Genomic DNA, 19,228 nt, shown 5'->3' with positions numbered 1-19,228 from the left:
GGTCAGATGTTATCTGGAATTAGAAATTATTAATTCCTGGGAAGGATAAAAATAAGGATGATTTTTAATTACTATTTATAGATTATAGGAAAGATCATGTTTCTTCCTGTCAGCCTGACTTAGATAGAAAATTAGTATTTTTCTAATGTTATTTGGGTTATCTTGAATCTGCACCAGGAGTACATGAACTCTTTGTAACTGTGAGGAACGAGCCTCCCCTGGGCATGAGGAGTGAGAGGGGAGAGTTGGTGGCACTGAGGCAAGGGGTGGGCAGCAAGGATGCCACCCATCAAGACCTGATGAGAAGCAGCTTTTTGTTTTTAATTGAAAACACAACCTTTAAAATGCCTCATTCATTTTTTTGTTTTTATAGAATCAAAACACAGGAATTTTTCTGAAATGAAAAACAGAAACAGTTTAAGCTTTTGCTTTTTTTAAGCAAGCAAGTTAAAAAAAGAAGCCCAGGAAATTGTCCTTTGTAATTCTGCCAGTTTCAATTTTAATCTTTTATGCAACTAGTATTGGAATATTACTATTTGGTTGAAAAGAAAAAGAGAAGAAAGTTTCGATAAGCTGTTTTGCACACATTTCAGTTGTGTGATTGGCTAATGTCAGGCTGGCTACTGTTACTGCAGTTGTTTTGACAGATGCAAAAAAGAAAATCATAAACAATTTCAAGATTTTAAATATCCTAAGTAAACTCACATATAAGCGGACCCTATATGTGACAATACTTGTGACAGTACCTGACAATACTTCTAATTACTTTTGACTACTTCTATTAGTGCCACAAATTGAAAGGGGGCCATAGGTCAAATTTAGAGAAAAATAAAAGTTAAATGAAATTAAATATAGATGAATAGTATTTATTAAGTGCCCATTATTTGCTCTTCAGTTTTGTTGAAACAATTGGCATTTTTTCTAGCTATACCCTCGTGGATCTCGTGGAAAGAACCCAACATTTCACAGTTGTGAAGATTATGAAATATTCAGCTTTACCCAGGGGTATTCCCTGACATTTCTTTGGAAAACTTGTAGCCTAATAGACGATATCAGGAATTAGTGTAAGAAATAGTCTAAAAAGCTATTGTCACTACAAAGATGTAAAGCAACTTTGATGATCAAAAAGAAGTCAATAAAAAAAAAAGACTGAAAGTGCTTCCTGAAGCCTTCCTGTTGTGTCAGGGATTTCTTAATTTCTCTACTCTCCATATATTATGGAATTGTCTGTGTGAAGTTTTGCCATGAATTAGAGTGATGTCAACAAAGTTTTACCTTAAGTCATATTTTATCACAAAGTGGAGAAGCTCCGATCCTCCAAGGAGCACCGTTTTCTGCTCTTAGGAAGCTTGTCTTCTTTCAGTTACAAGCGTCCTGGACAGAAGGTGGCTCTGTCCAGCTGACCTGCAGTGACAACTGAACCTATGCTGATCCCACTGAACACCACGCTACCATCTAAGGACGCGTCTTCCTCTGTGGTCACACCTGTTATGCTTTTGTTTCCTTTGCTCTTTGTTGTTCTCTGCCCATGGAGGTGAATGCTACTGTACCAGGTATCTGGAACAGTATGTTTGTTTGCCTGCCATCCTTAATAAACCAAGTTTCCCTGTCACTGCTATGCAACTTGTTTTATTTATTTATTTTATTTTTAATTTTTTTTTTCCTTTTGCAACTTATTTTTTATGAACTAGGAATATTGTAACTTAAAAACTGTCATAAAAGGAGCACAGGTTAGGAATTCAGATAAGCCTGGGTTTGAATCCACCTGTACTATTTACTAGTTCGATGACCTTGGACGAGGTACTCAACCTTTCTGGGTTTCAATGTGCCATCTGTGAAATGGGGATGATAATGCTGGCTTTCTATGCTTATTACCAGGACAAATGAACGAACATGTGTCTCTTTCTTGTACCGTGTCTGTCACTTTGTAGACCTTTGATGAAATGTAGTTATTTTTTATTACTAGTTTTTTCATGCTAGTATTATCTTATTTTGTGATCCTATTATTGACTGTACAACACAGACCCTGTACAATATACATACATACATATTTATGCATATCACATATGTGTATATATGATGTATACATATATATACATATATACATATATACATGACATGTATATTACGCAAGGGTATAAGAGAGTAGGACAGAATTATAAGAGGTCAAATTGATTCAGCAAATATTAATACTCAGTATCGATTACATGTTACATCTGCCATTTTGTGCAGTCCCCTACCTCATGATGCTATTTGTAAACATCTCTAGAAATGAAAAAAGTTTCTCTAATAGCCTTACCTCAGTGTTTACTCTTCCCACAAAGTCAAAATGACCTAACCTATCATTCCTGTACTGAATTTACTATGAGACAACCAAAGTATAAACGTCTTCAATACCTGTGCCAGGTTCTGTGCATAAAGATTGGTGGCACTCAGAAGAATGTTAGCGACACTATACCCAATAGCTGGGGAAAATGCATTTATAAAAGGTTTCGTTGAGACTTGTGATCTTTATTGATGCATTGTTGACTTTCTAGTTTAAATTGTCAAAACTACCACAAAGAATAATTCACTGTAACTAGAATAACTGAATGAAAATAACCCTTTCATTTGAAAATGAAATAGATCATTAGCTATGGTCATAGCCAGATTATTCTGGTTATATTAGATTTATTAACATAATGGAAAGAAAGAAGGGAAATTAAAATTCAAAAGAGAATATGATTTATATCTCTAAGTACAATACTGCCCGTTTATTTTAATATGATGACATCGCAGACACTGTTGGCTGTGTACCCACATCCATTTCCTGTCTTCCTTGGGCAGGTAATCCTTCCCCTCCTGACTCCATTACCAGCATGTAGATCCTGATTGGTCTAGGCTGGATTTGGTGTCCTCAGTTCTCTTGCCAAGAATTGGACATGCCAGGCTGAGCATGTGACCTGTTCTGGCCAATGAGATGTGAAGGGAGGTGTGTGTGTGTGTGTGTGTGTGTGGTTGGGAAAGGTCTCCTTACTCTTTAGAAGGGGACCCCCGAAGCAGACAGTCCCTTTCTGCCTCTGGATATTGTTAGGTCTGCATGAAGTGCCTGGAACTGCTGTAGCCATCTTGGAATTGCTTTCAGGATGAAGTCAACAGAGGAGGAAGAGCCACAAGAATGTCAGAGAAGCAAGCCAGGGCCCTGAGGCTCTCTGCCCAGAGTCTGCCCTACCTACAGACTTCTGGTTTTGTGAGGTAATAAACCCCTTTGTTGTTTATGCCAACTAGGACTGGAGTTTTCTGTTACTTGCAGCCAAAGCGTCCCAGTGGAAACAGGAAATACATAAGCTCCTTGACTTGGAGAAAGTAAACAAACCAGCCAAGCGGGAGAGGGGAGTACCTGTTCTTGTGACTCCAGTTCCTTGTGCTGTAGTTTTTTCTCTGCACATCGCACTTGATTAGAGCGGTTTTCCAGTTCATCTTGTAAAGCCTGAAACAGAGTAAGATAAATCCATAAACATTAAAAATTAGCACCCTTGGAAAAAAGTTTTATCACCTGAACTGGCATTAAAAAGGCCTAAGATCTTTAAGCCTGCTACTATTGTTCTGAAGAGTTCAGGGAAACAAAACCAGATTTTAAATGTCAGGCCCAGCTGTTTTATACTTTGGGATTAACTAGTATAATAAAATTCCAAACTTATAAAACAGACACATTAGCAGGTGTCAATTTATTTTATAAAAATGTCTCTTACATTCCCAGCATAGAACCGCAAGGATGCAATAAAGCGCAAAGCTGTTTCTAATTAAAATAGCTCTGTCAGTATACCTGCAAGATACACTTACACTCTGAAAAGTGTTGTGACAGGTAGGAATTGTAATATTGGACCAATACGACATTTTTCAAAATCATACTACGGCAAGTTGAGTAACTTAGAGTAACCTTGAAGGAATTTCTCTACTAAGTCATTGAGGATAGTGCAGGATTTGAGGAACTTGTAGGAAGTGTACAGGGATGAACTCTCAGTTGCCAAGCAGCTGTTGGAAATAGAATTCAGATTAATATGGGGAACTTAGAAACCGCAAAGATCAATAATTACCATTGTATCAATTACTATTTTAAATAAAGAGGTGAACGAGAAAAGAAACAGGATCCATAAGCAATCCAATATACTGATAATACATGGAAAGTTACAGTGAGCAGAACACAGGAGATGATAACTGCAAAGATGGCAGACAAATTCTCAAAATGAAATTCACTCAATCAAGACTACTGAGTTTCTGCTATATGTCAAGAACCTATTATGGTTCGAAAGAGCAGTGAAAGAAAACAGACAAAAATAGTCCCTGCTTTCATGAAGCTTATATTATATATGCGGGGGGCAGACAATAGGCAAACACAGTATAACATGTGTCAGTGGTAAGTGCAGAAGAAAAATAAAGCAGGGAAGGAGGATATTTGGTGGGGGGTGGCGAGTGGGGAGAGAGGTTGCGGTTTTAAATAAATGGCCCAAGAAGGTGGCATGTTGGCGGCAGCCACAAAGACCAGTGTGGAGAGTGAGCTCAGAGGACCTAACAGGTGAAGTCACAGCGCGTCGCGTTGAAGCCTCAGAGGACAGTTAAGAACCGTGGGTTTTATTCAGAGGGAGGTGGGAAGCTACGGGAGGGTTGTGGGCAGATGCTGCTTCGGTTGCTGTGAAAAAGAGACTGCTGGAGCGGAGGAGGGAGACGAGGCAGGAGATATGGAATAATTTTTGGTTAAAACAAAGGAGATGCGTGTCTCCTTTATTTTTTTCCTCTGAAATGAAAATAAATACTAAAAAAAAAATCAAGGGAGTGGTTTTTTATTTATTGTGGCAGAAACCAGATAACATATTATTACAATATCATATATGTACATATGTAATATGTGTGCATAGATAGAGATATTTGGAAGATATATTTGTATTTTCTATATTTCGAGAAACATAATAACCTTTAGTTTAATGTGCCGTATTAAAGACAGTTGGAAGCCCTGACGATTGAAGTACATTTCCTCAGGGACTATACTTCAAATATTTATGAGTTCCTTCTACAAACATGAATTCAGTGTCAAGTGTGTGCCAGGCACTGAGTTGGCCTGGCACTGGCCTTGCAGACACGAAGGGGAGAGAGCCCAGAGCTTCAGCTGCTCTCCATCTCATACAGACATGGAAATGAATTCTCTTAAACACCAGATGTAAAGCCCAGAGGAGTCCATCCTTAGCTCTCAGGATAGGTCAGGGAGCTTACGCCACTGAGCAGAGCAAGCGGGGCAGCTCCCAGGCAAAGAGAAGAGAAAATAGGTACAGAGGGAGAGAGGCGGCGTGAAGTTGCACAGTCGTGCGGAATTTGAAGGTAGTGTGTTAAAATTCCAGTCCAGTGCCCTACCACTGGCCACGTGGACCTGAGCAAGCTGTTTCACCCCAGAGCCACAATTATAATATGTCCTCTCTACCATAGATGAAATAACACCTGCTGCACAGGATTGCAGTGGGGGGTAAAAATAAAATTCACTCCGTCGACTGCTCCCGTTGTTATTGATAATAGCGACGATGATACCAGCCCGACAGTGAAGCTTCACACGGCTCAGCATGACCAGAGCCAGAAGAGGGACTGAAAGACAGCACAAAGCTCTGACACGGAATGACCTGACAACAGTGACACCATGAATTGATGGAGTGACTAGGAGCAAGTCAGAGCAGTGGGGGAAGTTTGGTTTTTGACAAATTGAAGGTGCTAAGTGGGCTTTCCAAGAGGACCAGTCACGCTGGGAAGGTGGGTCTGAACGGTAGAGAGGGGTCTCCCGCAGAGGTGCAGGCAGCTACTCTTCCTTGGGGAAGTAAATACAAAGACAAGAGGTTCTGCAACCTGCCCTTTAGGGGACACCCACACTTAAGAGCGGGCAGAGGGGACATGGCCAAGTAGGCTGGTGAGAACTCAGAGGGGCAGGAGGTGTCTGAGGAGAAGTTAGTGTTACAGGAATCTAGTTAACAGAGTCTCTAAGAGGACAGGTGACAGAATCAGAGCTGATCCTTTCTCTGTACTGCACATGGTGAGGAAACTATTAAGCCGACCATATTTTATCAGTATTATCAAAATAGAAGTGAAATTCATTTGCTTTTCAAAAAAGTACCACTTTTCAAATTTGCACATAGTTTAACAAACATGATCTTTCTAAGGTTAATCAGAGAAAGCAGTATGTCTAGAAACTACTTTTATTACCTATTAAAAATCAGCTTAAAAAATTGAAGAGAAACCAAATAATATTCCACTTTCAAAAAAGTTAATATGTACTAGATGAAAAGAAAATGACAGTTTATATTGGCAGCTGTTCCTGGTCTCATATTCTAAAAATTTATTAGACCATTAGAGCTCCAACCTCAGAACTTGACATAAGGACTATGTGAAAATGACCACAATTAATAAGTACAAGCAGGAACTTTCTTTTAAGTCGTGGCTTCTTTATTCAAAAACCTTCAAGTCTGACACACACACAAATCACAATGTTCAGTTTATTCCTGAGAAAAGCCCAAGATAATTAAAGAACAAAATGTCCAACACTGGGTCAAAAACTCCAAAAAAAAAAAAACCCCAAACCCAACTGGAACAGTTAAACTGTTTATTCTGCAAAATTATTCCTTGCCTCTTAGCTCTGCTGTGTTAACTTGCATCACTACTGAAAAGGCGGTTCTTTTCTTCCAATTAAACCTGCCTTTAAAAGCCACGTTAAGTCAGCTTGCTGCAGGAAGCTACAATGCACCCACTTTCAGGGTGCACTGTGTGGGTAGGGAACAAAGGCTGACACTTTCCAGAAGAAAAATGTCAATGACAAAATAAGCTTTACGAAAACAATGATAGCCTCTAAATGAGGCTATCCTACCCTCTTTAAGAGGAGCAGGTTATAGGATAATTTGATTGGTTTGTTTGAAATATGAAAATGCTTGGAACAAATTAAAGTGTAAAAGATTTTACATGTTAATGGATTTTTCAGGGTGAGGAGAAGCCCTGGTAAACTAATGCACTCACTGAATGGCACCTGTGACAATACGAGAGCTTTTCTGTTGATCTGAGGAAAAAATGTGTATTACAGTCAATGCTATGCTCATAAAATTTATAAACATGATTCAAACAAGCTACTCAACCTGTAAAACCATGCACTAAGGAATTATGTGAAGTCTTATTAAAAACCAGTTTCTCTCGTACTTGTGAATCAATTAAACAAACATGAAATGATGGCAGATACATGACTTTTAATAATGAATAAATGAAACAAAAGTTCATTTCAATTATAAAGTGGTTAAAAAGTTATTTAATAAAGGAAAACATCATTGGAAGGGGGAAATACCATGCCATAATGATAAAAAGATGAATCAAAATGTTCCCAGTGTACAAAGCAGATGACAGAGAGGCTTTTGGACTTAGGGTTTTAGTATGACCAGAAATCTTTCTAGAAATTTCTGACCTCGCCTTTGGCCAACATTTCAGCCAGCTCCATGTATAGGAGGTGGGGGGTGGGTGTCCGTTCTGGCAAGTGAGAGCTATGACCTTACTACCCCTTCCCAATAGGCCATCTGAGCACAAAAATTTGTTTTCAGCTCAGAACCCTGAATAGCTGTACTCCAGGTTCTTACCAGAGATATAATCTCAAACTGCCTACTCTCCCACCTTTTTTTTCCCTTAATTTTTATTGCGGAATATTGGGGAAGAGTCTGTTTTTCCCAACAGGACCCATCAGCCCCAAGTCAAGTCATTGTTTCCAATCTAGTTGTGGAGGGCGCAGCTCATGGGCCCATGTGGGAATCGAACCGGCGACCTTGGTGTTATGAGCACTGCGCTCCAACCAACTGAGCCAACCGACCACCCCTACTCTTCCACCTTTACCAAAACCTCAGCTGTGAGAAATTTGGAAAAACCCACTTGCACGTCAACACAGAATCAGCAGTGTAACGGTCACCCTTGTCCTGAATCACTTGCTCTGGAAACATGTCAGCAGAGCGAACTGCAGAGGCCCATTAGCTTACACATTTTATGTTACTCCGACTGGAGAATCGGGCCCTCCCACTTCTGAAGAGTTTTCAAACCAGTTCTCACTGACATGAAATTTAATGCGTTTTACACGGACAGTCTGCCTCGTTCTGTGTTGCCAAGTCTAGCCTTTTCACAAACCATCACTTTTTGATGCCTACGGGCACATTTTTCTGGGCCTACCATACATCGAGGGCAAAGGACAAAAGGACTGTTCCTTGTTTGGTCGCATGGTGTTCTCTGGGAAGTGGGAACTTGAATATAATACTGTTCATGTACTTGAAGGGACTACATGAAGGCATATGTAAGCACAAAGATTGTGCATTAAAATATAAAACTGGGATTCTCCAAGTCACCCTGTGATTATGGAACAAGGGAAGAGATGAGCCTCTGCTGGATGAAATGCACAAGGGGCCTTGGTAGCAGCAAGCTCTGTGGAGCTGAGGAGTTTAACAAGACCAAAAAAAAAAAAAAAAAGCAGAATATTTGTACGAAAGATGCTGCCCAAAAGAAGTCAGCCTGGCAAACTGCTGCAAATTGGGGAAGCTGGGTGATGGTCGATGGGAGTTCCGCGTACTCATCTGCTTACTTTTGTGTGTTTGAAAGTTTCCATAATAAAACATAAAAAAAAAAAAAATTGTTTTTAAAGCTTTTCCAACTTCAAAAACATGAAGTCACCATATCCTTCCTTTCAAGAGGTTTGAATTTACTATCTTACTTCAGAGAAAACAGATGATTCATTCATCGTTCAGTGGGTAGGAGGGATGTGGAAGGATTTCCCCGTGTGTGTTTTGGACATAAAGTGAAGGAGGCCACGAGTGGAATGTTCATGTTAGGACCTACGGAGAAGACAACGGGACAGGGGAGGCTTATTTATATTTTTATTAATATTGTAAATTTATATAATTTACATATAGTAAAATGCCAGGTTTATTTTTTTAATGGTAATGGTCTGTTTTTCATTTAAAACATGTAACATGATTGAAAAGGTTGTGTGTAAATAAATACCTGTTAAGATTATAAAATCTTGATATGAACCATCTTCCACTGATTGGTTTGCCCATCAAACAGAAATGACGCCTGGTCTGGGACTGGGGTGAAGAGACACTACTTACCATGTTCCCCCCAAAATAAGACCGGGTCTTATATTAATTTTTGCTCCAAAAGACACATTAGGGCTTACTTATGTTCAGGGTATGTCACCCTGAAAAATCATGCTCGGGCTTATTTTCCTGTTAGGTCTTATTTTCGGGGAAACACGATATAAATGGGAAACAAGGATGACTCTCATTTAAACCTTAATTGCCTTTTTAAGCACGCTCACATGTGTTTAAGTAGCGTTCCTTCAATTCAGTTTACAAATAGTGCCGATAATATTTCATGACAAGTAGGTTTTCTTTGACATGTAAATTGACACAGAAACAGCAAATATTTTCTTCTACTACTTTTAAATGAAAGTTAAGGGAAAATTAAATAAAAGCAGTAAAATCTCACTATTTTTATGACGACTTAAAAAAAAAAATCACATCTTAAACAACTGGGATTCTGGAATACAGCGACAAGACCGAGCATCAGATGAGGAGATATAAACCTGGGGCTAAGGAGGATGACACAATGGTGGAGAGTGACATTTTTACTGGGTGGTCTCACTAGCTATTTACAGAGGCCATTCTAGCTCCTGTTGTATTTTTAGTTTTTTAAATAGCTAAATCTACTAACAAAAGGAACAAGTCTTCTTCAACTGAAATGCCAGTCAAGATTTCTTGTAAAGTGATTTCTTCATTCAGACCTCCCCAGGATGAATAACAAACCATAAAAAAGTTTTATTTGTGATTGTACAGTAACGGAGAATGGTTCATGCTATAGATCTAAAGAAAATCAGAACCACAGTTACTGCAGAAGCCACTAATGTATTTAAAACCCAATAGTATAATTTCTTTTCTTTATGGCTTACATTCAGGTTTTTAATTTTTTTTCACATTCCAAGCAAGCACCTTTTTTTTTTCCCTAACCCTCATAATTCAGTGTCTTGTGATGCTGGTATGAAGAAAAGGAGCTCTTTGGGGGTTTTAACCCAATACATATGTTACTCTTCACATAAAGCAAAATTCCTTTCAGGTGGAAACTTTCTAGCTGTTGCAACAAACCACATGTCTGAGAAACTGCACTCTGATACTATGACCTATTGCTCCAGTCCTTATTAGGCTACTGATTCAACATAAAAGACAGAAATACTGCGCCCAATAATAAAAAAGAGTAGTGGTTTTACGAAACAATGAGAAAGTTTTCTTTCACTTTTTCTCTCTTTTCTCTTCTCTCACTTATTTTCAATCCTTTAAAATTCCTAAATAACTTCCGTTAAAAGTCCTAAAAATGCACTTTGAAAAAAGTTAATGTTTCCTGGTCTTAACAGAGGTTCCAGGAAAAGAAATCGTGTTATCCTAAGACTTGGATGATCTGAGGAAGATGGAATCTCCTAATGCACCTCATTAATGTTTCTCTCGTCACACAAAAGACCGTCCGGACATTACCCACATCTCTTCTTAAAGTAGCCATTATAATTTCTACTCAGGAAATGCAAAGCACATTTCCCCCTCCGTCATCCAGACAGCTTCACTTGTGAACATGTTCTTATCTCGGGTGGTAGAAATCTAGGATCAAGTTCAAGAACCACAGCTCGGATTTTTCGGGATCACAGAGGAATTTCCTCATTTGGCCAGTGTGATAACCACTCACCCTGGAGCTCAGCCTCTGTGGAACAGAGTGTAAACTGTTAAAGCCTCACCAACCATCCCTCTTCTGCGCAAGCCCAGGGAAGAAGGAGGAGCACCCATAAGTCATTCCTTTAAATTTCGATTTTCTTACACAGCTAATTATTCACACATGTGATGGCTTCGGCCTGCAGCATCATTCCAATTGCCCTCCAACAAACTGTGAATTTCTCCTCCATTAAAACTGAAGTCAAGATTCATTTCTTCCATGAAACATTTCCAATCGAGATTGCAGAAAACTCAAATTTCTCAGCAAGTCATAATGTCCCCATATGATAACGGATTTACATACCTCTTTGTATTATGAATTTATCGGACTGTTTTCTCATTTTAGACTATGAGCTTCACAAGGGTAACACCCCCAACCCCATATTTTTAAAGTGATCTCTGAAACGCTTAGTAAAGTGTTGACACTATGAAAGTAACATTTACTGGTGACATTAACCAATTATATAAAGATCAAGTTGGCTTTCATTTAAAACAGTTGGGGTATTCCTACTAAAATTTCTCCAGATTTTCTTTTTTCAGTCCCTCAAACTACTCCATCAGTGTCCTCATTTCCATTTCTTTTCAGATTCTGAGGAGCGGGTCACAGCTGTTGATCTCTCCCTTTCTGCTGAGCCCCTCTCAGAGTCTAAACTAGCACACTTGTGTTTTCTAGAGACTGGTCCCCTTGCTTTACAGATGTCGTATGGGAAAGTATATGTTGACTGGGGAAGACACCGTTATGGTCCCTTTACCCCTGACTTTCCTTCATTCGATGACGACGACCACATTTCCCAAGGGTTTTACGACATTACCCATATTTCTCCCCCACCCTAATTCCTTCCTCATCTGTAACCTGACTGTGGCCTCCAACACCTTATTAAACTTGTGTCCTGTGAAGTCAGCAATCATCCTTTTATTGACTATCCATTGGCCGTTTCCACGTCTTTGTTCTCCCTGACCTCTCACTGAGCACTGTGCCCTCTCCTTCCAGAAACATCTTCCTTGGACACCACAGAAGCCTGGTTGTCCTCCTCCTTTCTCCACAGGCTTCTTACTCATCCTCTGCCTTTTACTTGTGGATATTTCCCAAACTAGGTACTTATCTCTCTACCTGTCTCTCTAAGCCTTGTCTCCTTTGGATAATTACTTAATCAATTCCATAAATTAACAAAAGTATTTCTGTAACCTTAGCATATATCATGTACTAGGCACTGTGCCAAAAAGCACCCTCACAAAGCATCCAATCTAATGTATATGACAAACTTACAAAGGGATAATTACAATGTCACTGAAACAGTGCTGAAGAGACGTCTTCACGAGCATTGGGCCTGAACACAGGAGGAAAGCAACATGTGCTGGGGAAGGGCTGGAGCGAGCAGACTTGGTCGAGGAGGTAATGTTTGCCGGGGGAGAGAAGAGGGGTCCCCGCAGACTCCATCTGGAGGGAAAGGCATGAGCACACGAACCAGCAGGGTCGTTGGCTGCACAGGAGCGGCGGCACACAAACGATGGGCACTGCGCCACGCAAGGCTGCCTGGGGCCATTTGGAAGGGCCTTGTGGGCCAGGAGGAGCGTGGAGAAGCACGAAAGGCCTAAGCTGATCGGACGGATACTATGGGAGAATAGTCAGGTGGCCATGTAGACAGGGGTGGCCATAAGGCCCGCTGAAGGTGATGAAAGAGTCTTGGCAAGACACACAGCGCATCTCTGCGACAGAATGGGGGGGTGTTGGATCTAGTCACAGTCTGCTCTCCCCATGCATGCCAGAAAACCAGGCCCTGGAAATCGTGCCGTGTGCCTCAGAATCATTTGTGCAAAGGCAGGCACAAGCATTTTGCCAAAGATTGGGAATCCGGAATGAGGCAAAACACATTAAATTTCCAGTAAGTGAGACATGGTTTGGACATTCGAAAAATTAAAAATAATAATTAAAATCCCCCCCAGTTTTAGAGCCCGTGTAACATAAATCATGCAGGAAAATCTGCCTTAGGAATTCACTCTGTCATAGCAGGCAGACCATTAGGAGGCCGCCGCAATATCCCGGGGGACATGAGCCTGGCTTGGACTAGCGGCGGCGGGGAGTGATGGGCCTGCGGTGCCCATGCGGGGATGGCAGCAGCGCCAGAAGGCAGGACTGCGGGGCTTGGTGACAGAATTAGTGTGCCAGGTGAGAGAGCAGGTCTACAGAATGACGATGTGGCTCCCAGCGTAGGTGGCTGGGTGCTGCCATTAACTGAGGCCGGGAACAGAACAGAATCAAAATATATGGAAAGGAAGAGAAAAAATGAGTTTCTGCGTGACAGATTCAGCGGTAATATAATACCAATGGCTGCACCATCTGAGTATGGCGCCAAAAGAGAGAGAGTGGAAGAACAAACAGTTTGGGGGCAGGAAGATGATGAGTTTGGTTTTAGAGCCATTGAGTTTGAAGCGTTATCATGACACTCAGCTTTCCCTGCCCAATGGGCTTGAAACACTAGTTCCAACTAGAACTTTCCTGCTGATGGTTTCCTAAAGCTCATCTTCACACGCATGACCTCTCAAGTCCTCTAACCTGTCGTCTCCAACTGCTTCTCTTATGTGCGTAAACAGCTGCCTCACGGTCATCTCAAACTTCTCAAGCTCAAGACCAAACTTTGGTCTGGTCGATTTCCCCCTTCGACCAGCGTCCCTCCCAACTGTCCTGCTGATTGGTGACACAGCCATTCTTTTAGTCACCTAGGGTTAAATCTCAGGCCTCTGTGAGTCCTCTCTCCTTCCGTTCTCACTCTTAGTTGCCTGAATCCCTTCAATTTCTATTTGAAATGACTCTCATCAAGGTCTTCATTTTTGCACACCAGGATTCCACGCTTTTCCCATGGTGTCATCCTGCATACCACTGGAGACAATTTTTTTCTCAAAGACTTATCTTTTTATGTCATTCTCCATCTCTGAAAACACAAATGCCTGACCATCTCTTACCTCTTTAAGGTTAAAATTCCTTCACCTAGTTCTGAATCGCTTCATAATCTTTCTTACTGTGCTCCACATACTTACTCAAAGTTAAGATATTAGTTCTTACGTGTCAAGCACCGTGATAGGGGCTTTAAATACTCGACTTCCTTTCACAATAGCCCTTTGAGATAGAATTCCTGCCTTACAGGAAGCAGCTAAGGCTCCGAGAGGTTGCCCGCGGCTGCCCAGCTGGAAAGTCCGGAGGCAGGAAATGGTCCCAGGTCGGCTTGGCCCTGGAGGGAGAGGTGCTGCCTGAACACCTGCCTCTTGTGCCTCTCGGCCTCCATGAGGCGCATCTCTGCACTGCCTGTGGCCTTTGTTCTTTTCTTCATCTTAGCTGAACGCATCCTTCTTCCTATGTGAATGCTGCCTTCCCACAAAAGCCTCCCGGGACCCCCAATGATTTTGGTTTGGTTTTAAGATAAGTGGTCTTTATGGAACCTATGTAACTTTACTAACCATTGTCACCCCAATAACCTTTAATTTTAAAAAAATATATGTAGTCTTTAATTTCATGAATTGTAATGTATGAAAAGCAAGAGGAAAAATAAGTTTCTTTGTGTCACAGATTTCATAGTACCAATGATGCCAATGGTCTGTCCACAAGAATATGGTTCAAAAAGAAGGGAGTCACACAGTGTTGTGGGTTGAAGTACATTTTCCAAAAAGACATGTCGAAGCCCTAACCTGCAGTACCTCAGAACGTGACCTTATTTGGCAATAGGGTCACCGCAGATGTAATCAGTTAAGATGAGGCCATCCTGGAGTAGAACGGAACTTTAAGCCAATGTGACAGAAGGGAACATTATAAGAAGAGAAGGGACACCCAGGAAGAGGTTGCCCATGTGATGACAAAGGCAGACAGTGATACATTTCAAGGCCAGGGAGCACCAAAGCTTGCTGGGAAACACAGAAGCTAACAGAGGCAAGGAAAGAGTTTTCTCTCGAGTCTTCAGAGGAAGCACAGCCTTGCTGACACCTTGATTTCAGATTTCTGGCCTCCAGAACGATGAGACAATAGCTCTCTGTTGTTTTAAGCCACCCAGTACCAAGAGTATTCTCATTATGAGACAATCTGGAAAATGGCAGTAGGGGAGTTGGCACATTCCTAGATGATGAAAGAGAAAATGTCTGAGGTGTGGAGGTCGAGGGCCGTGGGTGAGTCTTTTTCCGGCACCTCCATGTTCACATAGGGGATGGAAATTATATCTGCCACATAAAGTGTTTTTTTCTTTTCTTTTTAACCTTAGGAGACTGTGATATCTGGAGCCAATACTTATGAAGGAAGAAGTTTAAAACTTTCCGTTTAAACCACTTAGAATGAGAGGATTTACCAAGATTCTGTTTAATGTTCAGCTGACACATTGTCAAAAACATTTATCATGCAACCTTTTGAAGTTTCTTCCACTCCCTTTTAGTTATTAAAGCTTGGATTGCAGTTAGTTATCAACAATACAGCGGACACGTGATAGTGTGTTTGTAGTTCAGACTTTCGGTTTGATTTCTGAACTACTAAGCAAAATTAAATTCTCCTGATCAGAACAATGATTAGTGACCTAGATTTCATGCTGAATGCACAACACAGTTGATTTCTGAAGTCACTTCTCTATGGACGTAGAGACAATGTAGGGGATTTAGAAATTTAAGTGTTTTATAATGCTTGAAATTGTAAGAATCTTCAGATATAAGAATATGCCACTTTAAGCCAAGCTGTAATTCCTTCAGTGCAAACTAGCAAATAGTGACCAATTTGAGATTTCTCTGGCAACTTAATTCCTAATATAAATTTCTTCACATTGAGAATACCTCCAGTTCACATTTTCACAAGAGGAATCAAAACTCTTTATAGATAATTCAATTGGATAGTATTTTTTAAGTCCATACAATGTGATAGACATTGTATAGAAAGCAAAAAGTTGGGTAAGATGTGCTGACCTTTTCAGGAGCTTACACTACCATAGAAAGTACGTGATAAGGACAAAAAGCAGAGAGCTTTTTTTCTTAAGTGTCCAATTGAGAGAACAAAAGAAAAAGGGAAGGACAGAGGAAGAAGTTCAATGACACCACAAGGAAGCAAGCAGATAAAGAGAGAATGTGGGACATTCTACAAGACAAATGACTGGGTTTTTGCAAGAAGTCTACAGGGTGGAATAAAGAGGCAGGGTCTGCTTGAGATTGAAAAAGACATAATATGTGTAACAACCAAATGTAATTCTTGGATTTTGCTTGGATCCTGATTCAGACAAATCCCCTGTAAAATGTATTTTATGACACAGATAGTAGATGATACTAAGAGAGAACCGAATTTTCTTAGATATGACATCGGCACTATGGCTCTGTGAGATACTGTGCACTTTTTCTGAGAGGCATTCTGGAATACATGGGGTAAATACTTCAGCACAGGAAAAGGGAAACAAGATGACATAAAGGAGTCCGAATCTGGAGAACAGGCCCGAAGCTGGGTGAAGAGTACATAGGAGTTCAGAGTACTATAAACTCTCTGCTTTGGTGTGTTTGAAAGTTTTCATAATAAACTGAAAAAAAGCCCATATACAATAAAATGAAATTGGGGTGGGGAGAGCGGGGGAAACACTGGGGGAAAAACACAAGTTGTTCAGGAAAGTCTTCAGGAAGGTAGTGGCATTTGGGAAAACTCCTGCACAGTTGCTACAATTTTGACAGGCAGAAGGCGGGGCAGGGGAGGGAACTGTCTGCCAAAAAACAGCATTTGCAAAGGTAAATAAAAGAAACATGGGGGTGTACTTAGTAAAGCACATGCGCTCTATAGGAGAAGCTCCTAGCACGCGTGCCGGGAAGGCAACCTGAGAAGGAAGGTGGGGTCAGAGCACTGTGGCCTTAGACGGAGCCCGAGCTTATACTTACTTTAGTGAGGAGGAGAAGAATGTGTGTGCAATGCCCAAGCTCAGGAAAGGACCCACAGCCACTTCCTAGACACCAGTGACACGTGTCTCAGGCTCAGGCACAAAACCGGACATGTTATCAGTGCTCCTACTTTCTTCGCCATCCACCCACCCTGGGCTCATTTGACGGTATTAACAGCCCACTGTGCTCAATGGAACAATTCCTGAGATGCTGTGAGAGAAGTCAGGACATGAAGATGAATATTAGGATAAAAAAGAAATACTTCTCGACCCACTTCTTTTAAGTCTCAGAGGAGACGGAGGTATTCTGTATTTATATGTCAGGTGGACAGTAGCCTGGAGAAAATTATGTCTAATATTGGTTACATCTCAGGCAGGAGTAGCTCCAAAGCCTTCTGAAACATGGCGCAGTAAAAATGCACAAATAAAACAGAACAGGACAGGGTTACCCGCCTCACCATCCCCACTGGGTCGTTACCGCCCTCTTCCATCCAACTGGCAAAGCCCAGACAAACATGTAATTTCCGCTGTGCCATGAAACCCTTCAAAAGGGTTTTGAGCAATAAAAAAAGCCTGCTTTCTCACCAACAAATGTAAATAGTGACCAAAATAGTACTAGAAAGTAAGCTGGGTTAGAGCTGTCTGGGCCCTGCTCTAATTTTCCCTTTTGGTGAGAAGATGTGAGCAAGTCTGTCCTTCGTGTAGGTGGGTGCAGTGGGTGACATGTGAAGGCAAGGACTGGTGGGGGCTCGGAGCTGTGCTATTGGCAGCACAGAGCTTTAATGAACCTCGTGCTCATGTCAGAAGTCACCTATGCCAACCTGATTTAGCTAATGCTGAACACTGGGCATTTAAACTATGAAAGGCAGACTCAAGGCACAAAATAAATGGGAAACACTTCCAAAGTATTCTAAGAATAGTACACTGACAACCCACGCCACACTATGGTTGCTGTACATCAATCATTCTTTTTCCTGTGTGTTTTTCTGGTTTCTGAGCTTCATAGTAAGGTAGGCAGATGGTATATGGCAACTGAGTATTCTGGTTGCTTTACGGAAATGCATAATGTAAGATGTGAGTAGGGTACGGCTTTCTAGTTAGTGATCTAGGGTGTTACCAGGTATGCATACAATTAGAACCTGCTGATATAATTAAAATTATTACATAGCCTTGCTGAAATTGTTGTTTTTATTTTGGGGCATGACAAGTCCAAATCTGCAAAGAATATGAATTATATTAACTTAGAAACAAACACATAAGAAAATCTAAATATAGCCATTTAAGGAAAAACTATACCACCTAAAGAACAATTTAGAAGTTATTTTAAGAGCTATCCCAAATTGTGCTACACATTGGTTCCTACAAAACACACTCGGGAAATGGAAAAATGTATGAAAATAGTCAATTTCTATCCCTCAAATTCTTTAATAACTATCCTTTCTTTCCATGTCAAGTCAATTTACTTTCTTTCTTCCATAAGTTCTTCTACAAGGAGCTGAAGAACACTTAAACTACCCCGTCTCTCTAATTTTGTCCACTCTTCATTTGTGTATGCCAGCTTCTTGGCTGCCCTTATAAAAGAGTCTTTGAATGTCAGTTCTCTAAACCTTGAATATGTTCCTTGCCTAAATTATGCAAGCATCCTCTACCTTCTCCTCTTCAAAAAGCATGGGATGTTTCCCAAGAGAATATATGTGCCTTTGAGCTCCAAACATAATCTCTCTCTCTCAATAAATGTACAGTATATACATATACATGTATTCCTGCCCACAATGTACGTCTTTTTTTTGTTTGTTTGTTTGGTAATTCTGATTGTTATATCTAATTTACTTTGGGTTGTGATAACCCAACCGATCAAAATGTAAAAAAGTCAACAAACCAGATATTTTATATTATTTTTTTTTTGGTTTATATAATGTCAACATTTTCACCACTGCCTTGATAATTATTAGCCATTGCCAGAAGCTGAACATTATCTAATGGCATACCCATCTGGCAGCTTACTCTTGTCCCTTTCTCTGTGGATTCAGAATATGATCCCATCCAAGCTTTCTTCCTTTCCCACCTTCCACAATTATTTGACCTCAGTGACTTCGTTGATCAGCCACCTGCGTCCCTAGTCATCCTCTTGGTTCCCTCATTTCCTCTTCTCGGAACGCTTTCACTTCACCTCCATTTTGGCACCCCCTTCCACTGCTGTGTCATATGTATTCTCTTATTTAGAATTGGTGCACGTCTGAAATCTTAACTCAGCAATCCCATATTCTGACTTGGCAAAGCGAATGACATCATCGAAGATTTATATACAAGGAAACAGTGGGTATATTTAGGCAATTAAAATAATCCACTCTGGTTAATTAATGCTTAGGGTGCATGTCGTAGGGAGCAGTAGAAGATGAAGGGTAGTAGATAGGGTAGTTGAGCTATTTGTTTTATGTTTCACTGGGCAGAGGGGAATAATTGCAAGCTTTTAAGTAGGGGAGCGATGATATGGTTAGGTCTGTTTAGATATATAGCTGATTTATCCGCTCTGGAGATACATAAAGGAGTTGGAGGAGAGGGAGAAAGGAG

At 40.7% G+C, this 19,228-nt stretch overlaps 1 protein-coding gene across 4 annotated transcripts in view; it reads right to left on the bottom strand.

The window, feature by feature from the left end:
- Positions 1 to 19,228, bottom strand: part of CEP112 (centrosomal protein 112) — a 389,712-nt gene that overhangs the window by 86,594 nt on the left and 283,890 nt on the right. For all 4 annotated transcript variants that reach the window (XR_004421320.1, XM_033090398.1, XM_033090397.1 and 1 more), the window contains exon 24: positions 3,380 to 3,469. Coding sequence is in view for 3 of the 4 variants with exons in the window: in XM_033090398.1 (XP_032946289.1) it covers positions 3,380 to 3,469 (90 nt within the window). In the remaining variant the exon portion in view is untranslated. The remainder of the gene's footprint in view (positions 1 to 3,379; positions 3,470 to 19,228) is intronic.

The sequence above is a fragment of the Rhinolophus ferrumequinum genome, chromosome 21, assembly GCF_004115265.2.
Source record: "Rhinolophus ferrumequinum isolate MPI-CBG mRhiFer1 chromosome 21, mRhiFer1_v1.p, whole genome shotgun sequence".
NCBI classification, from domain to species: domain Eukaryota; kingdom Metazoa; phylum Chordata; class Mammalia; order Chiroptera; family Rhinolophidae; genus Rhinolophus; species Rhinolophus ferrumequinum.
Note: the sequence above shows the minus strand (reverse complement) of the source record. Positions and strands in the feature narration are given on the sequence as shown.